The sequence below is a fragment of the Budorcas taxicolor genome, chromosome 1 (assembly GCF_023091745.1).
Source record: "Budorcas taxicolor isolate Tak-1 chromosome 1, Takin1.1, whole genome shotgun sequence".
NCBI lineage: Eukaryota > Metazoa > Chordata > Mammalia > Artiodactyla > Bovidae > Budorcas > Budorcas taxicolor.
This window is the reverse complement of record NC_068910.1, coordinates 16,240,749-16,264,322: the sequence shown is the minus strand read 5'-3', so window position 1 is coordinate 16,264,322 and position 23,574 is coordinate 16,240,749. Positions and strand designations below refer to the sequence as shown.

The 23,574-nt window shown below is 45.3% G+C and overlaps 1 protein-coding gene across 4 annotated transcripts in view; it reads left to right on the top strand.

The window, feature by feature from the left end:
* ARHGEF3 (Rho guanine nucleotide exchange factor 3) overlaps positions 1–23,574 on the top strand; it is a 271,833-nt gene that overhangs the window by 198,675 nt on the left and 49,584 nt on the right. The window contains exon 1 of one of the 4 annotated variants that reach the window (XM_052636552.1): positions 4,878–4,973. The exons of the other annotated variants lie outside the window; for them this stretch is intronic. Within the exon in view, the coding sequence (XP_052492512.1) occupies positions 4,878–4,973 (96 nt within the window). Of the gene's footprint in view, positions 1–4,877; positions 4,974–23,574 lie in introns of those variants that run through there. 4 annotated transcript variants of the gene reach the window in all.

Below are 23,574 nucleotides of genomic sequence, written 5' to 3'. Positions count from 1 at the left end.
TATAATGATTGTACCTGTCTGTGTTATATCAGAGCATGACGCATAGTATTCTTTGTTTTTAAACATAAAATCTTGGTTGTTTTTAGATTATAGCTCACAAGTCACAAGATAAGCTCATTACTGGGATAAGGAGATGCTGTCACTTAACCAGTTTTTCAGACTTGTTTTAGAAAATAAGATCTATGAGAGAAGGCAAGAATGAAGTCTTCCAGCTTAGAATATCCAGGTATGTACATTCATAAATCTAGCCTGGAGCCAGTGGACATATCCCCCGGCAAAGGGAGAGGTTTTAGATGATTTTAGATATGATCAGTACTTGATTTGTGCCATTTTTACCTATCTGGCAGTAAAGCACACTTCTGATCTCTCAGAATTCACTATAAGAACTTCTTCAGGCTTTTAACTACCCTCTCCCATCGAGACTGAAGTTACTGAGAGGAGAAGGAACTTGGTCATTAGCTGGGAATGTCCCCCAAACAGAAGGGGAGCCAGGGGGTGGGTACACACGTGTGTCCAACATGTACATACACGACTGTGTCAGATTAGCACAGGTAGACGAGATGGCTCCAGATGCCAAGGAAGCAGACAGAGGTGCATTGTGTCTGAAGGCGAGGTTTTGGGACATCTGCTACTCTCACTTGCACTCCTTCTACAAATGCACACCTCACAGCAGAGGTTACAGGTGAAAGGCCGTGTTTCAAACTCAGCTATATTTCTTGAGCAGGTGTGTATTATTCACCTTTCTGCCATAGAGATTCAGGAATGGGTGGAAGATATTATAAGTATAATGCTGTCAGGACAACGACAATATAATGTTGTCCCATTGGCTGAGAAGACTGTCACAACCACTTTAACTTGTGAAGTTTTAGCCTCATGCTGGGCCTGTTCCACTCACAGTCTTGGCAGTGGGATTTGGGGAGCTGATTGATGGCCTCCCAGTCATGCCTGGCTGTCTGCTTGTCTAAAAGGAGCTAACAACCAGTGCCGGGCTTGTGGGTAGAAGCCCACCACTCCATCAGCAGCACAAACGTGCCCTGCTCACCCCAGGCGAGAATACAGGCTCTGCTCTTGGCACCGTTCCTGGAAATGCAGAACAGACTTCTTTATTCCAGTCTCCAGGCTTCTGGCTAGCAAGGAACACTGCCTGGCTGTGAAGCATTTTACAGGATTATAACGGGTTGTGCCGAAGGCGAGTTCTGAAAGGCACTTTGTGCCGTTGCTTTGAGTGAAGCTGACTGTTCAGGCAGTGTTGTTCTTAAGCCCATAAACACACACACAGGCAGAATGGGGAATGCTGGGCTTCTGGGGCCGCTCAGCTGGGCAGCACTGCAGAGTTGGACTGACTTCTCTCCACTGTGACACCAGCTTCGGGGGTGTGCTTGGGAACCCTCCTTTAGAGCAGCCTACTTTCTGACCAAGGCTTGGACCATAGACACTTCCGGTTGGAATACTAGGCAGATTGCCCAGACGCCACATCTGCTGATGTTGGAGCAGTGTGTCATGCACACACACGAGGGAGGTTCTGCAAGTGGAAATTGTGTGGACTCAACAATACCCTTGAAAAGCCTCTGAGTGTCTCAGGGACCACATCCCTGACTTGCATATACCCAAAATTGCTGGTTTCAGTTTATAGGCCTCATTATACCAAAAATATATGTCTTTAACCATCAAAATCTTATTTATGGTGGTGAGACACTCAAGCTGTGAGAGGCTTGGAAGCATCAGACCACCCAAAGGAAATCCAGATACCCATTTTTCCCTTTCACACTTCTTTAAATTGTTACTGGCCATTAGCAATCTCTCTGTCTCTTTTCCTCTTTCTTTACCTCTGCCTAGCATAGACAATGGGAAAAACATAAGTTTTCTGCTCATATTTTGTACCACGTATATTGATTGCTTTTTGTGGTTCCATTCTTTGAAGAGGGGCAAAAAAAGTTTTAAGAACAAGTGGATATGGCAGCCTTTTCATCAACCCTTTTTATTATTCTTTGCTCTACGACACTTGTAGTTGAGGTTAAAGTCCCCACTTTCTTAGGGTTGATTTATTACTACACTGTGCTTCCCGGGCGGCACTAGTGGTAAAGAACTTGCCTGCCAGTGCTGGAGACATAAGAGACATAGGTTCGATCCCTGGTTTGGGAAGATCCCCTGGAGGAGGGCATGGCAACCCCCTCCAGTATTCTTGCCTCAGAAATCCCATGGACAGAAGAGCCTGGCAGGCTATACAGTCCACAGGGTTGCGAAGAGTTGGAAACAAGTGAAGCAACTTTAGCATGCACATGCAGATTTACATTACGCAGACTTCCTCCTTGGTCCTGAGAATCCCGCACTGAGTAGCCCAGCCCCAGGCCTGGCATAATTTAGCAGAGTCACTCTCTTCTTCACCAAGTGCTGGCTGTACACTCCCAATTGGAAGTCAATGCCAAGCCAGCTCCACCAGGGTTCAAAGCCCATCCATGAAGGGACAATTTACTGGCCAGAGCCACCTGCCTAGTTCAGGCGGTGGGCCTGCAGGGGCCAGAGGATCAGGGAGGGAAAGGGAATGAGGAGCAAGCTTCAGCTCAAATCCTTGGCAGCCGGAGGAGCCCTGTGTGAGACTCTTGGTGGCAGGATTAATCAGGGGCTGCTTTGGTTGGTTGCCCTTGGATACAGGGTTGCCCCTCACTCCCCACCTCAAACTTGACCGGACTTGCAGTGAGCATCTATGAAGCTCTCCATCAGCACTGTTCAGGCTAAAAGGACAAAGCTGTGTTCAAGAATACAGGTAGGAGAAAGATCAATAGTCCTGAGGTACTCTTTCCCATTCCAAACCTCCTTTGCAGCCACTTCCTTCCTACTGCTTTAGGGTGTATATTCGAGGAGGAAGAAAAGTCAGGTGCTCTCTTCAATGTCAGTTGAACCCCACTCGTTCAACAGCTTCCTCTACATGGCTGGCAAGAGTGAGACTGGCAGAACTGGGCAGATTCTCTTTGCTTCTGAAGGCAGTTTGTCCACACTGGCTGGGCAGGAAAGCAGGCACATTTAGTGCCAGCATGTGGGCTTGGTACCTGGGATGAAAGGGCTGTATACCATGAGGTTTCCTGCCTGAAAGTGGGAATTGCTGGATTTGGGGCTCACCTGGCGCAGAGAACACTTAAGCAGGGACTGGATATTTCCCTTCCCACCACCTCCTGCACACCTAAGAAGTCAGAAGAATAGACCCCCACCTGCTGTGACCATGACTTTGATAGGAGGGGAAGAACACTCAACAGTGCAGTCTACAAAATAACTTCTCAGATAGTGATCATTTTAATATTTGAAAAATTAATTTCTAATTTACCAAGTAACAATTCATGTAAAATTTTTAAGAACATATTAGCTATAAATGTGAAGTTCTCCTTTGTACACTACCTTTAATTCCCCTGAAACTGGCTGCCTCCTTTCAGCCCCATAAAAATTTACTGTGCTGTGCTTAGTCGTTCAATCGTGTACAACTTCTTTGTGACCCCATGGACTGTAACCCACCAAGCACCTCTGTCCATGGGGATTCTCCAGGCAAGAATACTGGAGTGGATTGCCATGCCCTCCTCCAGGGGATCTTCCCAAGCCAGGGATTGAACCCAGGTCTCCCGCATTGCAGGCAGATTCTTTACCATCTGGGCCACCAAAAATTTGCTGTGGTTCCTTCCAAATGGTTTTCAATGGTATTTACATTTCTCTATAGAAAATACATGGTATTCATTTGCAGATTTTTTTGTAACACAAATGGTATTATACTGCTTACTCTGCAATAGTTTTTTTAACTGAACCTGATACCTTGGAGATCTTTCCATGCCGCACCCACAGGCCCATCTTCAAAATGACTGCAACTGAGTGGTGTTCCATAGTGATAAGAGTTTATTTAAGCACTCCCTAATGGTGGATGTTGCTTCCCTGGTGACTCAGTGGTAAAGAATCTGTCTGCGGTGCAGGAGATGGTGGTTTGATCCCTAGGCCAGGAAGATCCCATGGAGAAGGAAATGGCAACCCACTCCAGTAGTGTCAGCTCATCACTGGACAGCTTTGCCTGGACACACCCCGTCAGTTTCCTCTTGTGAGTGGCAGGCAGCCTCTTACCAGCCTCTTCATACTTAAAAGTGGGTGCAGAGGACAGGGCCCTAGGATACTTTCTGGAAGTGGTGGAAAGGTTTTGTGTCCTGATTATGGAGGTGGTTATTCTAGTGTTTACATTTATTAAGACTCAATTAACGGTACAGTAAAATGGGAGCATTTTACTCTTTGTAGATTACACTCCAATGACATATATATATACTCCATATATATGTATATGGAGAGACTGGCCATGAGTAAGGCGAGGCAGAATACCGCTTCTTCTTAATATGGGCTTTTAAAGAGCTTACTTTCCCCCAAGGCCGCTTGCCTCCTCCCGGCTTCGCCCCAGCCTCCATTCTGTCCGCTGCCTCTTCCACCCAACGAGGGCCAGGGAGCCCGAGCGGACCTGACACTTAAGCTGCGCGCCGGGGCCGGCGGGAGGAAGGGTCCAGCGGCCGGATACCCTCGCTGCTCTGGAGAGGGCTTCCGCCCGGCGGCACCTGAGCGCTCGCAGGACGTGTAGGGGTCGGGGCGGGCCCTGGAGAGGCCCCGCCCACTCCCCGCCCAAGACGGGCGGGCTTTGTCTAGGCTCCGCCCCTTCTAGCCTGTGCGCGGAGTCTGTAGGAGCTAGGCTAAAGCAGCCGGCTGTCAGTCTCTGTGTAGCTGCTGCCGCCGCCACCGCCGCCGCCGCCGCCGCCGCTGCCGCCGGCACCGGCACCGTGGAGCTGGGACCCCCTTTCGCCTGGGAGTTTTGTGGTCTTATCGGATCAGCAGTGACATCCCAACGGGCAGGCCCGGCAGCCGCCATGGTAGCCAAGGATTACCCCTTCTACCTCACGGTCAAGAGAGCGAACTGTAGCCTGGAGGTACCCCCGGCCAGCAGTCCAGCCAAGGACGCCGAGGTAGGGCCTCCACCTGGACCTCTCTGGGCATCTCTTACTCTTTCCACTCCCTCTCTGTGTCACTGTTTCCCATCTCTCACTCTGTGTGTTCCTCTTTCTCTCTCTCTCTCCATCTCTCGTACACTCTGTCTCCCTGTCTTCATCTCTAACTTGTCTTTATCTCATTGCCACCCTTCCACCCCCTCTCTATGGATCGAAAGAGCGCCACCTCCTCTGTCCCCATCTCTTTGCCCCTACCTCTCTCTTGCATCCTGCAGAGCTCACAGACTGTGGATCCTCTCCACAGAGGGACTTTATCATACTGCATCAATGGGCTTGGTCGTCAGGGAAGAGCTACCCTTTAAAGGCACAGGTTTCCTCTTGCAGGAGGTTTGGGGGAGGGCAGGGGAACATTCTTGAGGACCCTTTGGGACCTCTCACCTGTCAGGCTTGGACTTGCAGCTGTTTGGCAGCAAAGACAGGACACGGCACCTCTGCTTGTCCCTGTGGCCAGTGGGAGTCATTCAGTTGGGGGTCTGGGAGCTAAATGAGTGTGTCGCATGTGGCTTCTGAAAATGAATTAAATTCCCTGGGGCAGTGAGAAGCTGTCTTGGAAGACTGGAAGCATTTTTCCTTCTGGTAACTCTCCTGTACTGGGAGGGTTAGGTGAGGGAGTCCTCCTGGCTGGTGTTTAGTCTGCCTTTTCCTCCTGTGTGTTTTATCTCTGGCAAAGAGCTCACTGGCCTTAAAGGTTGGATTCAGGTGGAGGAGAAAGTATCTCTTTCTTTGAGGGTCTTGGGGAATACAGTTGCTTTCATTAGACTGCACTTTTGCTGTGACTAAGCTGTAGTGGGATCCACAGGACCCAGATTATCATTTCCGCTGATGTGTTTCTGGGAGATCTCCACTCTGCCCCCACCATGAGGGGGAAAGTCTGGGGGAAGGGGTGCTTCCGGCCTTGTCTCAGTGCTTTTGGCAGGTCCACCCACCTGCCACCCTTGGGTTTGCTTAGCTGTGTGCAGTTGGTTCACCGAATTATGTATATTTGGGAGAACAGTATCAAAGATTCATTGCCTCTAACAAGAGCTGCTCCACACTGACACAACTCTATAAACAGTTTCAGGTTGTAATCAGCTTTCTATAAGTTGAGTAGAGACTAACTTCTTACCCCTGTCCCACACCTCAGTTCACTTGTGTATTTTCACAAAGGGCTTTTGTTCCCAGCAGCTGTGGAAGTGTGATGGTCTTAGTGGTGTTTGGGCTCTTACTGAAGTTTTGACAGGACAGCAACTGCACAGAATTCAGGTTGTGCAGACTTAGAATAGATATATGATCTTTTCAGTGGGAACTTCACAATTTAATGAATGTAGGAACAGTGACGCTAATGTCCGCTCAAATTCCTTTTGGAAGGAAGCAAAGCATAACCGAGTTTAATTAGTAAATCGAGTTGAGTCAAAGAAAAGAATAATGAGGATAGCTCTAGACTCTGGTCCCTTCCTGCTATCACTTAGTCCTATATTTTTGTGCAGTTTGACTAAAGGTGTAGGCATAAAACCCATATTCTTCATTTTTTCTTATTCTTTTCTTATTTATTAAATATATATATATATCTGTATCTCACAAATGTGATATGAGAAATGTATCACCAGAAGTCAAATACTAATTTTCTTCATGGTAGCTGGATCCAGATTGTGAAATGTGACTTAATTTCCTGTTATGGGGATGTTCTGGTATAGGAATAAGGGTGGGAGAGGAACAATTTTTTAAATAGTTGGTAATATTTTTCAGGTATCACTGTTTAGGATTTTCCCCCTATTGGTTATATCAGAGTAGAAGTATCTCATATACTGTATACTCCAAGGAGGCAAATCCAGTACATCCCCTAGCTTCATTAATCTGGCATTTCGCTTCCTGGTAATGGCAATAGGCAGGGTTAGAAAAAGAAACCTAAGTGATGTAGGGGCTTGTTTTCTGTTTCAATATCAGCTCAGAAGACAGCCCTCCTTTGCAAGCCTCACTTCTCCATAGGCAGTTAATTAAAATATATTTGCTACCAGCAGGTGTCGTCAGCATTTGTGTTTAAAAAACAGCATATGCTAGTTGGCCTTTTGAAAAACATGATTATATCCTTGTTTATAAGCTGGGTATGGACTATTGGTTCCAATACAGGTAGTTTTTCAGGATCATTTTCTTTGTAGAAAGAAGGTGGTTATGCTGAAAAGGATTGGCCAATCCAAAGTCCTTTTTAACCTTCAGGGGTAGCTGAAGCAAAGCACCTGTCCCCTTTAGCACATAATGACTATTCCTTCAGAATTTGCTGTGAGGAAGTCAGTGGGCACACAGTGATGCACGGGCAAGTGCCTTCTAGCATTTGTTCCTATTCTTGCAGCAAGTGTGCTGGGCAAGGCTCATGGGGAAGGGGCGGGTGTCACTAATGTGCATTCGATACCATGAGTAAAAAAACAGACATTTTCTTGAAAACACATCATAACAAAATTTCTACTCGGGATTAAATGCTTTGTACATTTTTAATTTCAATGATCGTTTCCAGTGATAGAGAAAAATGATATAGTTTAAATATTTATCTTCTTTAAATTATCTATTTTAAATATTAAAATTATTCTACATGGATTATGCTATTAATAAAATGTGGCTCCTTAATCTAGTATTTCTTATGACACCGGTATATGAGTTTGGTTGCAGATGTTTAATTTTAATACGACAACCAACTTGATCCTTCCAGCTCTAATCATTAACCATGAAATCTAAGGAGCTTAGTTCATCTTAGTCCAGTAGCACTAGACTTTGACGGAGAAACAGTATCACATGAGCATCATTAAGCTTATTTCTTCTGACTCATCAATGCAACTTTGTTCCATTGATCTTTATATATATATATATATATATATATATATATATATATATATTTAATGGGTACTTACTTCTCATGCCAGGAGGAACTGATTTTTCTAGGTATTATTAAGTGCTCTGAATACCTGATTAAGTCACTCAAAGAAAAGTTGTTAGTCCTAATGAATTACACTGATCCCAAGTCAGAAGTCACTGTTTTCCCATGGGGAGGTTTGCTTTTCAAGAAAGAAGGCTCAAATGCATGTATATGATGGCTAAGGAAGCTGGAGTCTGGTGAGAAGGTTTTAGGTGTTTGGGAGTCCATTTAATGAAAATATAAAGTGGTGATTCTGTTATTTTCTTTCTAAGAATATATCTGACAATATGATGAACAGCTTACTTTTGGTTTTAAGATTCACTGTCTCAGATGTCGATCTAGTTTAGGCCATATTTAGTTAGTGATGTTTATAGTCATTGCTTTTGTCTCTCTTGTGTATGTCCCTGACTTGTCCCTTTGTTCCAACTTTGACTCAGCCAGTAACTTTATGTGGAACCTTGGAATGACCTAGAAATGATGGAATTCTATTCTAAGTACCACATTTAATGTCTTGTTTGAGAACCCAACCATGTTGTAAGAGTAACATAAAGCAAGTATTGCTCTGCTCACTTTATGCATAAAGACACTGAGGGGAAGTGACTTGCAGAAATCCACAAACCAGCAGTTAAGCCAAGACCCAGTGCCAGGTTTCCTGATGGATTCAGTCTAGGTTTTAATACCAGTGTATCCTGTGGCATCTAAGGATGTTTACCTCTGTGAAGAAAAAGGGGGGATGCAAAACAAAAGCCATGTAAAGTGCTTTAAAACACATTTTTCTGGGTACATAATCTTGAGCACTTTATTAACTGAGGAGGTACCTTTAAAGTTTCTGTTTTAAAGGGCAAGGTAAACTCTGTGCCCCACCATAATTTATGCCCCCAGTCAGTCCACAAATGTATTTGAAATATATGCATCTGGAACTGTGTTCCTTACATGCCAGCTGGAGAGCTAAGGAGGTGAGCTGAATTCTAGTGATTTATACATTTCTTGGAATTTGTATCATACAGTGTTGAGCTGACCATTTATACAGCCAACTACATGGAAATAGCTCCAAGGAGTTTATTGCAGTTGAATCTTGATTTCATCAGGTGATTAATTAGACTCCATGCATCGTGTGACCTCAGATGGTTCTGGATGGGAGCCTCATGGACAGTGAACGTCTCTGACTTGCTGGCAGCAGCTGAGTATAGTCATCGGCCGTGGTTCTCTTGGGGGTCCTGGTCTTCCAAGATGCCTGTGAACTAGGAGTAGGTTTATTAGAGAAAAAATATGCTGATATGTACATTTGAGGCTGTTCAGGGCATCAACTCTGGAATAAGACTGTCCAGGTCCCAGTGCCATCTCCACCACCTGCTAGTGATGTGGCCTTGGACAGTCTCCTGTGCTTTTCTCAGCCCTAGTTCCCACAGCTGTAAAACAGGCATGATGATGGCGCTACCATAATGAGATGATTCATGTACAGTGCTAAGCACATGGGAAGTGCTCCATAAACAGCAGCATCATCAAGACCTCTGCATTACAGAAAATTTCCTAAAACAATTTTAAGAAACATGATCACCATCCTTATTCCCCAAATGCTGTTTTATGCACATCCATGCAACAGGGGTCTGACTGTAAGTCCTCTAAGCATCCTTACAATGATCCAATGAGGTTGTTGTAACTGCCCCCCCCCCTTTTTTTTTTTTTTAAGAAGAAACTGAGACTCAGAGCTGGGTAGTGGCCCTTCCAGGATGGCTGAGCCGGTAGATGGAGGAGCCAGTATTCATACCCCAGTCTGACCCCAAAGTCTGTACTTTCCCAACCACATCATGTTGCCTCTAAATGACTAAATCGCCAGTCTCCTCACCACATAACACATGAAGGGTGAGCATGCCTGCCAGAGCAAATTGCCTCATGGCCAAAGGCCCATTTTTTCTCTGAGTGCCTGGAAGGGAGACCCCACCATTAGTGAGTGCGCCTGGAAGCCACTTCATAGAGTGGCCATGACCCACAGGAGTGAGTTTTACAAACCTTCACTTGGGAGGGCTCTGGTAACTTCCGTTTTGTGTTTCTCAAGACCAAGGAGCTAGTCTTTGGCAGAATTCCGCATGCTCAGCACTATGGACGTGACACTGTTAGTTCTGCAATTAGTCATTTTGCTTATCTGCGTTAACCACCAGCCTTCCACATAAACTAGTAACTTGGAAGCTTCTGACCACCATCTGGATATTTGCAAATTGTGTCATTTTCTTAAGATACTTTGTGATTGCTTGTAAAATCCTGGACCAGTGCCACTATTTTCATAACAACCAAATGAAAATAAGTTACTGATCACAGGCGAATTTTACAAAGTCCTATGTACATGTAATTGTTACTAATGATGTGTGTGTGTTTGGAAGGGCTCCTTCATTTGTGGTGTGTGCACACAGTTGCCTTCCATAATTTGTCAGCTCCGGTAATGGGTACACGGCTCACACAAAATGAGGAAATTGCTGTGATTGCACGGCCATTTATCATTGCTGTGTTGGCTCATGGGCTATTAGGAGTAAAGGCCAGTGGTTTCTAATGCCTTCAATTTTTTATGACTTGACATTGGTTATTAGCTAAGAAGAGGCTATTAGTCAAGAAAGGCCTCCAAACCTTTGGCTAGAAAAAGAACGGATCTTTTAAAGTCTAGAAACACCTGTGCCTGGTCCTTCTGTGTTTGGGTCATTGTGTCCTTTTGCAAGAAGGCAGCTGATTCTTAGTCAACTCAATTAATGGGAGCTAAACCAGAAACCTTAACGGTAAGTTCACATTTTAAAATTTTCTTTTTCTGGCTCCTAAGATGAGGAGGAAAGGAGTAGCAAAACAGGCTTTTTTCCGGGGATTTATGAAACAAATAAACAAAGCCAGCCTCTAGGAAATGACCCGGGGTCACTGAATTAGAGAACCTGAGTGTTTGGGAAAGGCCTATTGAGAACATGGAGCCCAGTTCTCGTCCACTGCTGGGAACCTTTCAGTCTCGGTTCAAACACTTCCAGGAACCTTCCAAGCCTATACATTGCATCTTTGTTCATTGTGGATCATGAGAACATCTTTTCTTAATTGTAACATTCCTTTCTCAAGCTGAATATTATACAATGACACTTTATCTATGTCAGTATTTTCTCTCTCCCTACTGTCTACTCCTATTCCACAAATGTGTGCTCACACTCGCACACACATGCACCCACACCACACTCCTCCCCCAGATTCCTGTCTTCTCCTGACTAGACATCCTGGTTCCTCTAACTTTTCCAAATGGGACATAACGTCCAAACTCTCTTCCTTGCTTGTTTCCATTGGACATCCTCAGTGACTTCTTGAGTATCGAGCAGCCTAAAGACACTGTATGATGTTATATCAACAAACAAGATTGTTTTTATATTTAGTGCACTTTTTAGACAAGGGGAGTAGACTGATAACATTGAAAAAGACTTTTGAAATAGAGATGACAGACAAAAGATTAATCTTTGTCATCTGCATAATTCATGGAGATATAAAAGAAGACTCCAAGATATCCATTGACAATTGGGCAAGAAGATAATAACAGGCAGTTCACATTACAAAAGTAACATTATTTTAAAAGTTCACTCCAATAGAAATTATAGAAATGAAAAGGCAAATAATTTTAAGATGCTATTTCATACCTAATTGATGTCACAAGTACTTTAAAGACATGATAAAACCCAAAGCTGGGGATGCTGCAGAGAAATAAAATACTTCTGTGTGCAGTAAGGAGACTTCTGTGCATATTAAAAGACAAAAATGGTTCTCATCTTTGCACCCAGCATTCTAACTCTTGTGGGAATAAAGCTATGTGTCCAGAGTTGTTCATGATGACATTATATGCAATAATGCTCATGTTTTATGTTTATACATTCTGTAGGTTTCAAAATACTTTTATATTCTTTGCCTCATCTGAGTATAATAACCCTCATTTTAAAGATAATATACCATGAGTCAGAGAGATTCAATGATTTCCCCAGGATCACACAGCCAGGACTGGCAGAGCTGAAAGCTTTAAGTCTGATCATTTGGTTCCAGGCAAGCATCCTTTCCTGCTTACTTATAACAGCCAGAAGAGCCAGCAACCTCTCTGACCTTTGAGAAGGAGATGGCTCCATGTGCCATGGCCTCTGGGCCAGGGATCAGTGACATCATTTGAGCCATTCCACACTAGCAAACAGAAATACCCTAGTGTTCCTGAGAGAAATGAAGAGGTGGAAAGTTGAGCAGAATTATATAGATGATGGAACCAACGTAACTATATATGTATGCACATATGTAGGGAAGTGGGGGAAGGGACCTTTCAATCGGAGCATCCCCCTTCCCGTCTCATTGTGATCACTCTAGCAGTGCTGCCGAGTGTTCTGATAGCAGTCTATTGTTTTCATGTGCGCTCTCTCCTTTGAATCCTGCACCAGCTTAGGGACCTGCACAAGGCACGGCCTGTCTTGGAAACAGAGATTCAGAGGGATCAGAAGGCAAGGCTAAAATGCTGGTCCCTCCTTGACTAGCCTTAACCTCTTGGCACACCAGAATGTTGGCTTAAGCCAGTCTTGTTCCTGAGTGAGGTTGGTTGTAAGCAGCACTGTTTCAGGCGTGTTCAAAGTGAACCACATTAAACTTAACCTGAACACTGCATGCCTCAGCTGGGGGCTGGTGGACTTGTGGGCCCTTCCCTTGGCCCGAACTCCTACAGGTCCAAGTGCAAGGCCTTGTGCTTAGTCACTCAGTCACACCTGACTCGACTATAGCCCACCAGGCTCCTCTGTCCACGGGGATTCTCCAGACAAAAGACTGGAGTGGGTAGCCATTCTCTTCTCCAGGGGATCTTCCCAACCCAGGGATCAAACCTAGGTCTCCTGCATTGCAGGCAGTTTCTTTACCATCTTAGCTACCTGGGAAGGCAATGTGAGACCCCTGTTAGAATAAACAGGAAGCCCACAAAGAAGAGACACAAACTTCTCTGCATGTAGATGACATCCCTTAAAATGATGTCTTTCTGAGCTCTGCAGATGTAATTTGCATCAGAAGTGATAATTAAATGGTAATAACAAATAGAGTATTCCCCCAAGGGTACTGTTTCCATAGATACCACTAGACCTGGCAACCTGATTGAATTAGATAAAACTGAGAGCCTATGTCAGGACCTTGAAAAAAAAAAAAAAAGTTAAATGTTTACCAGTTGCCATACATTGTCAGATTTGAAACTTTGGAGTCTCACTAGAGGAAGAAGCTGCAGAGGGGACAAGGAAACAGGCCAGTGGGCAGAGGGAGATGGAGTTGGACAGGATGGCCAAAGGGACTGAGTGATAAAGCTTCCGTCTGTGCTTCCTGGCCCTGACACAAGGCCGGTGCAAGCTCCCTCCTCAAGCATGTTATGTTCTATTGCAGTGCTAACGTTTCATAATCCCCCAGTGACGTAAGCTTGTCAAGAACGACCCCCGGCAAACAGAGGGACGATAATTAAAGGTCACTGGTGAAGACGAGTGTTCTTATTTTTGACTTCACAGAGGTGGGGTGGGGGTGACCCATCTGTATCCTGTTAGGTTTTGGCCGCCTTGGTTCATTTTCTCACACCTCGGCAGCCATCCTCCTTGCTGGTAGGTAACAGCTTGGTGCTTCTGGGTGTGGTCTTGCAGAAGACCACTGTGGAGAAACCACGGTGAAGAAGGAAATAGACTGAAGGCGAAAAAATTGACGGTACATGACGTGTCAAGCACAGATGCACAGTGAAGAGTCCTAGCCTTCCGCCTCAGCTGTTTGATGGAGCCTTTTCAGAGAGCTTTGAAGGAGACAGCATCAGAAAAGATCCCTGATTTTCTCTTGTCAGTCTCCAAATGTTTTGTGCCCAGGCTGTAACAGTTTAGAAGAGTGAGCACTGTTCTGGCTCAATATCAAGAAACCTTTGATTTGTAGGACTCTGAAGTGCTCCCCTGAATTTCTTTAGCAGCAACTATTTCTAAGCTGGTTCTTAGAAGAGTTTCACTACCAGCTGGGAACAGGGTGTTAGCAGGCTCAACTTCCTGGAACCTCAGCATCTTTGTTGCTGAATGAGTAGACAGGGTTAGACCATTATTTCCCAGAAGATGGGTTTCATAACATTTGTGGTAGCTCAAACGATATAGGACTAGGTGACCCGGAGACAAGATACAAAACAGCTTTGAATCACTTTCCCTTTCCAGTTCCCTTCTGATCTTTCTCATTATGTGGAAGAGAAAGGTTCCTTTGGAGCTAGTGTCCTTAATGCCTCTCTGGCACATGCTAATTTCCCTTTTTAACAAAGCACGGGCCTCAGGCAGGCAAGCGGCTGTAACAGAAATTTAACAGTGGGGGTTCATTTTTTAAAAAACTAGTTCCTATTTATGGCAGCTGATAGTGATTTTCTGTTTAAGACAACGATAGAGTTGATTTTTACAATACATTTACTTAAATAAAAGAAAAAAGTGAGTAAGGAAACATTATGTAATAGCTCAGGGGACATGCACATAGAGCAAAAAAATTGCCGTGATGAAACCAAGGGGGTGGAAACAGTGCATTGTCGAGTTCTGAGACCTTTCTAGGACTAGCACTCTGCCACAAAAATTTCCAAGTTTGGGTACAGTGACTTACAGACTAGAAACTTGGGCTTTAAGCATAGAACCCGGATTTCAGGTATTAAGATTTTTAAATAGATCAAAGCTGGCTTAGAATGTGACATAGAAAATTATTATGAACTAGTTGCTAGCCAATTAAAAAAAAATAAAATTGGATTTCTATTCTAAGAACAAAAACCTTTTTTTTTCCTTTTCAAAACTTCAAGTAAAAGTTCCAGAGTTCCAACCAAAATCATCCTTTCTTCTTCGTTTTCCCCTTCACCCTGAGGGAAGGGATGGAGCAAGATCACATTTTAATTTGGGGCAGCCATCGGGTGTCATGGTTAGAAAGTTGGATTTGAAGGTCAGACTGAGTTGCACTTGAATCCCAAACTTGGCCACTTAGAGCAAGAGACCCTGCACCAATGACTCATCCTCCAAGCCTCAGTTTCCTCGTCTGTAAAATGAGAACTTCCAAGGGAGTTGTAAAGATGAAATGGGGCATGCTGGGGACGTCCACAGTGCAAGTGCTGCCCAGACCATTAGCCACAACGGCATCTATTTTCCCCATCCATACGTTGAGCAGGAGCTGTGGATGAACATCCCTATCAAGTGATGCGCTGGGAGGTCACTTCTTCCTTTTAAGAAACATCCACCCAGTTTCCCATGGATCCAAGTTGGCACTGGGCGTTATTTTTGAAAAAACAAGATGTTCCAAGCACACTGGCAAGTTTCACATTTATCCCTGCCAGGTAGGATGAAAAAATTTAGTGTGGTTTTCTAGTGTTCCAATAACAACTGTCCCACAGAGGGTGTGGTATGAGCTCTGGGTAGCGAGGGACCCTGCTCATGGGAGGTGAGGAGTGTGTCGTTGCCCTAAAGGCCAGCCCCCACCTGACATGTTTCATCTGGGAACCTCACCCATGTTTGGACCACAGACGGAGACCCAGGGAAGGTGAGGAGGATTAGGTTGCTTTGGGAGTTTTTCATGTCGTATTCATTAACAGCACACTTTAATTATAAACAGGTTGTTTGTTAGAAGTTGGCAAAGAGTTGGACAACTAAAAATGACTCCCAGTGCTGTTTGATTGTCAGTAAATGTTTGCTGAGACCAGACTCTAGCTAGCTTTTTCTTTTTTTCTTCTTTCTGAGTTTAAAGAAAAGAAGGGGATGCTTTGACCCTCAAGGAATTTTCCCTTGAGTTTGATGAGGTCATTCACAACCCTAAAGTACTGGCAGTGATTGTCAATCAGTGGAACACTGGTTGGAAATGTGGCAGCCTTGGTGGGCAGTTTGGCAAATGGGGAGGGGAGGCAGCGCTGGGAGGGGTCATCCGATGAGCCCCCTGGTGCTGGATGTTACCCACCAGTCCCCTGGCCTGCCCTGAACACCAGCTTGGCACCCGTGTGCTTGGCCAGGCACTGTTAAGATGTGGGGGGAGCACACAAAAGGCGTGCTGATTCCTGAATTTCAGGACTTGGATGTCGAACCAACGTTCCTACTTTTTCACCCTTTCCCTTAGTCCCTTCTGCCTCTACAGTCTTTGATTTCTTCAGGGCTCCTGATCCTTGGCTTAGGAAACAGCAGTGCTGTGATTTAGAATCAAGCCTTGCAGAGAGTCGCAGCCTTGGGCTCAGTCCTGGCTCTATCACTCATTACCAGCTCTGTGACCTCAGGCAGAGTTTTTAACCCCTCTGAGCTTCAATTGCCTGGTTTGTAAAATGGGTTGTATTAGTAGTACTAACGTAAGTGAAGTCAAGGAAATCATGCATGGAACATACTTTGACAAAGCCTGGCTCAAAATCGCCTGTCGGTATCATTACTCTGGCAGGGTGCTCAGTTGTGTCCAACTATTTGGGCCCCTGTGAACAGTAGCCCACCAGGCTCCTCTATCCATGGAATTTCCCAGGCAAGAATACTGGAGTGGGTTGCCATTTCTTTCTCCAGGGGATCTTCCCCACCCAGAGATCAAACCCATGTCTCCTCCATTGCCAGGCTTACCGCTGAGCCACCTGGGAAGCCACTTATTACTATTAATGTAGTTGTTATTGTAAGAGGAATTTGCATATCCTGTCTGGGAGAGCTTTCAAGTCAAGAGCTGAACTTGAATTTCAGCTCTGCCAATAACTACTGGGTATGACTTGGGGCAAGTCACCTCACTTCTCTGAACACCTGCTTCCTCTTCTATAAAATGGAGCGATGGGATTGCTGTGTGGAATAGATGAGAGACTGCGTGTGCCGGCTCCGGGCAGCAGGAGACCCCGCGGGTCTTGGTACCTCCTCCTTCCCATCCAGGGTCTCCCATTGGCTGCATAGGGCTTCCTTCTCTTCTTTTTTTTTTTTTTTTAAATTTCTATTGTTGTCTTTATTATTTTAATCCTGAGGTATCTTTCTGTTTTTAAATTGAGGTTACGTTGGTTTACAACATTGTCTAAGTTTCATGTGTGCAACATTATATTTTGACTTCTGTGTACACTCTTTGACTTCTGCATAGTCGCCAACAAAAGTTTCATCTCCATCCATCACCATAGAGCTGACCCCCTTTACCCATTTTGCAATCCTCCCACCCTCTTCCTCTCCTTCTCCTCTTGACAAAATCAGAAGAGAATTACATCTGGGTCGGGGTGGAACGACCTATTTCCCTGTTTCTAGAAAATTGCTAGAAGCTCATAGAGTGACTGAACTAACTCAGTAGGTCGCTCAGGGTCCTGGCAGCATGTAGTTTACGTAGCTGCAATTCTAGAGGCTTTGCTGGGCGGGGACAGCCCCTTGCCTCCCCTCTGCACAGACCTGCTTTGTAAATTCAGGAGTGGTCCAGAGCCTGACCTCTAAGTGATGGGGCAGAAGGAGGGAGCACCTTCTGGTGAATGGGCCTTCCCCTCATCCCTGAGGGTGCTTGGGGATTGAGGAGAATCTGTCAGCTTAGACCCTCACCAGTCTCCCGGAGGAGCCCTTCCCTCTAGAGCTGGCCAGTGCTGGCAAGCTCATGGGAACTTTGCCCCTTTCTGCCACAGGAGCATTTGACTTCAGGAATAAAGAACATTTTTCTTTTACCACAAAACTGCCCTTGTCTTTCCTGGAAACTTTTACTGGCACCCCTTACCACTGAATCTCCAGTGGCAAAACTAAACAACCAAATCACAGATTTGTATTTACTTCTTTTAAGTCAGCTGCCCTTTTTTATTCATTTGCCCTCATGTGTCTTTGTAATTGAAATGAACCATGTGTGACTGGGGTACAGGGCTGGGGCTTGTATGTTTTTGCCTGCTTTGTCAGTGTGATGCAGCCTGTTTCAAATGCACAGTCTTCTGAATTTTAATAGACTGTAGATAATGATACATCTGGTTGCATATTAATTGCTGAGAGTTAGAGATAACACATACTCACTGTGTTCCAAGGTTGCAAGTGCACAGCAGTGCGAGCCAGGGTTTGTTATGAGGCTTTGGAAAAATACATTGTTAGTGGGCATGATTTAATTCCTGTCGTTAAAAACGTGCTACAGAAGGAAAACTCTCAAAGTTCAGTCTTGCGTTCTGCATATGTGCACCAACACACACACACACACCTCCCAAGGAATGACATTGTGAAGGTATTCGTCTGCACTTGGGGAGTGTGGGGGCAGTGGCGAGGCCATACGACTCCGTTATAGATTACCTACCTGACAGTTTCCTGTACCTTATTTTCCTATAAACCATTGCTTGGTGGGTGGTAAGATGTCAGCTGAAAGCCAAAGCAGGAAAGTTTTCAATTTTAAGAAAAAAAACTTTTTTCCCAATTCAGTCACTCCCCGGTGGCTGTGTGGCTGGTAGCTTTCTCCACTTTGAAGGATCAGATTTCAGTGTATCCTGTTCCCAGTTGAGAGCAGGCTGTTCTGTAACACCCAAGTGCAGTGTTCCCCAGTTCCAAGTGGAGGCATGTGCCGCGGAGGATGCACACGGACCAAACGGTTTGACGGGATAAATTGTGCTCAGAGGGACAGCGTAGGGTTACCAGGAAGCTCAGTAACTGCATTTTATGTGTCTCTCTGGAAGTCACACCTCTGCAAGGCTTGCAAACTGCTCCAAATCGCTGTTCGCATCCAGAACAGAAACCGACCAGGCAGCGAGAGGAGGGGGTCCACATTCTTTTCCTGCAGACCCAGGGCCCTTGGTTGGATGTTCCTTTTAGGTTTCACCTAGTAGCTGAATATAGGATCCCTCACCAGCCTCGTCTTCAGTCAGATGGCAGACCCGGCTGTCAGCGTTGCTTGCCTGTGACGTGTTTGCTCATCTCACATTCGCCTGGAACACGCTGTGCTTCCTTTGGGACACTGAGATTGCGAACTGTGCATCTTTTTCCATCCCTGTGCTTCTTTTTCCTCTTCTGGGAAGCTAAGATAATGCTGAGCTTCAAGGGATGACAGGAGGATGAGAGAGAGAGAGAGAGAACAGGTCAGTGGATCTGTGCCTGGTGCTTTCTGGAAGCCAAAAGAAGCATGTTGTTTTTGGGAGTTCTACCTTGTACCTCCGACATGGCTTGAACACCCGGAATTCCTATCATTGCCTCATTCCAGATAGTACTGGGATCAGGCAAGATTGGAAGCCAGCTCTTCTAGCCCACAGTTCAGCAGTGTGGGCTGGGGAGGGGTAGGCTGGGAGGAGTTCCTTGTAGACTTGACCACCCACCCTACTTGGGTGCCCTTCAGCCCCTCAGGTTCTTATCTTGGGATTTCATGGCTGATTTTTTTTCTACTTGGATGTAGCCTTGGATCTTGCCAAACCACTCCCAGTTTTGCTGTGTCCAGTCAGGGCTTGACTAAGCAGATGATGAAACTGCCGGAGGAAAGGGAAGGCAAGGATGTGGAATCAAAATATGGTCTTGTAGCAGCCCAAGTCCTCAGAGAGCAGGGCATGTCATTGGTGAGACTGTGGCAGTGACCTGGAGTGACAGCTCTGTCCCTGGGCAGGGAAGAGTCCAGTGCTACAGAGAATGAATGAAAGCGCAACCCTGTGGGTCGGTAGGAGAGCCACCCCCACTTCACAGGGCATGAGACCAAGCCTGTGGAAGTTACATTGTTGACCTGAAGTCAGAAGGTATGGCATTCACAGGACATTGTCCTCTGGCCAGATAGGTCGGTTCATACGTTATCCTTAGAACCTTTGCAAAGAATCGTTTAGGGTTCCAGAGAGATAAGAACTTTGTCACTTGCAGCAGAGGCTTTCTGCTCATTCTTAAACACAGAGGAAGCCTCAGCCAGTGTCCTTAAAGTGCCCTTGAGGTCTGTACACACCAGTTTCCAAACCCTGAAGCAGAGTTGGCTTCCCGGTGCATTCTTCTCCCCCTACACCTTCAACCCAGCCCAAGGGGAAGCCAGGGAATCCCTTTTACAGAGATAAACAAATACAGAATTTATATCCCACCCCATGGCTTCCAAGAAGTCAGTAGGAAACAACTGACTGAAACCCCAGAACCACAGAGCCCTTCCTCCAGGCCTGTGGCTGTAATTAGGTCACCATGTCACCTCCGGGTGACTTGTTGGCATCTACCAGTAATGTGAGGCTCTGACCCCATTTTCCAGACCTGTGGGCACATTTCTTCTGTGGCCTGCTTGGCAAAAAGACATAACCTGACACCAATCAAGAGAAAACATCTGTGCCTAAGGTTTGCTTCCCTGTAAGGGCCACAGAGGCTCAAGTCTGCCGGCAGCTCTCACACTGTTCCAGGTCAGACTCATAAAGTGCTTCAGCTCTAAACATCTGGCCCTTTCTCCTTGACAGAGTCAGGGCTCTGCTTGATGATCAGAAGGCGTATGTTGAGCCAGGGACCGCAGAGAGAGCTAAATATTTAGCTTCCTCTTTCTCTGAAGGTCTGCAGTGCCATGTCTGGGCCTGACCAAAGTGAGTTTCGGGCAGTGGGCTGGCGTTCGCTTAAAGGAACCTGTCGAGGTGAAGGTGTGCGTGTCTCCTTCTGCCCAAGGTTAAATACTAGTAACATCCTGTGTAAGAGAACTTGAATGTGGTTTTCTGCTAAACTCCAATCTTCTGGGGCTATTTATTAGATGTGTTTAATCATGGGCCAATTTAACTAGTAGCAGACTAATAAAATAACAAAATTGGGCTTGCTGCCAGGACAAATGTTGACTTACCCTTATAATGTTGACTGAAACGAATAACTTTGAAAGTAATTGAGGAGTGAAACCTTAGCCAAAAATAGGGTGTCTGAAACAGTGGTTCTGTTTTATTTTACTGGCACTGCTAAGAAACTTTGTTCGTAACCTAGGCTGCTGCCCGGCTCAGCTCTTGAAGAGTCCCGTATTTTAGTAAATTATTTTCCAAGATGTTGTTTTGGTTTTGTTTTCTTTATCCCATAGAGCATCATTTAGAAAAAAATTAATAGCCCCATTGCAGAGAAGAACAGGCTTGTTTTCCAGTGTGGGGGCAAACATTCAACGATAATAGGAGGGATACAGATAATAACTCGCTTGAGGTCTTCTCTCAGAAGCGAAGTGATGTGCCAGGAACATTAACCCTCTCAGAGTCTGCAGTAAAATTAATTGCTCCTGCAGGGTACTCTGGATGAAATCCATCTAACTTGCCGCATACTCTCCTTTCTTTCATTCTGCCATTAAGTTTATATGAACATTCAAGAGTGATAGTGTTTTTGCCAGCGTGTGTTTTGAACTTGAAGGAAGCAGGGGAAGCCTGGAGGAAATGAAGCCAAGACGACCACATAAATTGTCATAAACCGTGACTTCTTTCTCTTCTCATTTTTTACTTGCATTTGATGGGAGCTTTGTTTGGGGCTGGAACTGAGTGTACTTTCAGAGGCTCATGCCAGCAGTGTCTGAGAGTTCAGTCCAGCGTCCCCCTCTCGGGCTTCGGCCTTATGTATGGTTCCCCTAAAAGCAACCACCTCACAGGCTGACATTGGCCAGAGGCTGTAGGTGCTGGCTGGCTCAAGCAGAAGTCAAGGTGTTGACTGACTTGACATACAGGGAATAAGGACCATCTCCCCATCCTTAATGTGTTCAGTTTTACAGCCCTGAGAGTCAATGGTTCAGTTTGTGAATTTGCCCAGACCATCTTCTGATGTCTCCCTCATGTGCTCTTTTAGCATTTCCATGAGGGAAGACAGGAGAAATTAGCAGATCCTCAATGCAGCAACTCCCTGTCTACAACTTGGCCGTAAGACTAAGCTAACTGAGAGTGTCCTGTGGATTTCATTTATCCACGCCTAGTCCCTAGTAACCAAAAAAAGAAAAAGGAACCACATTTTTTTTTCTTTGAAAGAAGGAAATTAGGGTGTTTTCCTTGTAGCATCTGATGCAGAGAGAGTTGGACTGTTTCATCAAAAGGGAAATGGAATCTCCATTAGTGCACAGTGTGAGGCAACTAGGCCTGCACCTGGAGAAGATAAGCAAAAGGGTGTGGCCTCCACCTTTGCAATTGGCCCGAAGGAGGGTGTCAGGAGTTCTTCCTAGAGCTGTTCCTGGTGATTTGTCAGCATCCACAAAGCCTGTGGTCCATCCGTTGAGATCACCGATAAGCATCTCTAGGGGAAAATTACAGTTCCGTGTCTGAAGACCTTTTGTTCACCTTGAGGGTTAGCAACCAATAATTCTGAAATGCCTTTGGCCTAATCAATGAAGCCAGGTTTCCGTTGGAATTTGGCCCTCATTATTTGCCTTTTAACTTCTGGTAACAAATGATACCAGGTCAGTTAGCTCCATGCCAGGGAAAAGAAAACATAACAACAGCAACAAAAATTTTTAATGGAAATTTTGGAGTTAGAAACCATTATTTCATCACTGCCTTTTTCTCTTTTGGAAAACAGAAGATGAAGTCCGTTGCAGGCTCTGAAGATGCTCCCTGTCTCATTCCTACAGCCCCGCTCCTCTCGCTCAGACAGCTCTGTGAAGGCCTCCTCACTGGCGCCTCTGTGTCCTGCACACCCCTGTGGTCCACTGTGCCCTGCCTGCTAGCCACGTTGCCTGCCCCACTCCTTGCCCACTCCCCCGAGGCTAACTCTCTCAGGTGCTCTGCCTGGATCAACCTTCTGGTTTTCCCTTTTAGCCAGGAGACATTCCCCCAAGGGTGACACCTGTACGCTTGAGTGAAGCCACTTTGCATATGCTGGGTAAACACTCACAGAACTGAGTTTCAAAGAATGCACATAGTCCCAAAGTATCTCTTCCATTTCTGTGTAATAATTACAAAGGGAATAATAGTAACTTTACTATGGAGGAAATTTTCCAGCAAATACCTTTCGCATGGCTGCTATAACAGAGTATCACAAGCAGGCAGGCTTAGGACAACAGAGATTTATTTCTTACAGTTCTGCAGACTAGAAGTCAAAAATCACAGTGTTGGTAGGGCCATGCTCCCTGTGACTCCTGCAGGATAATTCTTCCTTGCCTCTTCCTATGGTGATTTGATGACAAAATAAAATGAAAGGGTGGGATGGCTTTGGCAACAGGAGGTGTCATAAGAAGTGAGAACAGAAGAATATTTGTGGTGACCTAGAAGTTTTGAAGGGTGAGAATCTTGGGTATTAACTGTAAAACAATGTAAACCACAAGGAAAGGGATGGTAAAGTCAAGACAACTATAAAGAGCGGAACTGATGATCAGCAAGGACGGGAGCCCTCAGCCTGCTTAGTGGAAGACTGGGCTATTGTATGAAAGAAAAGAGTGGATTCAGGAGGCAGTTGTAGGGAAAGGAAAGCACCTTCACAAATTAAAACCAATACAGTGGAACAGAGGTCTCTTCTGATGGGCAGCCTGATCTTGAATGACTCCTGTTTTCTCTGTATATTTCTAAGACAAATCAGAGTTGAACTCTACCAGACTGTTTTATATTGTGGAGCTGAGTGATCAGGAGCCAGTTGATGGGTTTCTTTTCTTTCCTTTTTTTTCTTTTTTTAATCAGTTTGTTTATTTTAATTGGAGGCTAATTACTTTACACTATTGTGGTGGTTTTTGCCATACATTGACATGAACCAGCCATGGGTGTACATGTGTCCCCCATCCTGAACCCCCCCTCCCACTTCCCTCCCCATCCCATCCCTCTGGGTTGTCCCAGTACACCAGCTTTGAGTGCCCTGTTTCATGCAAGTT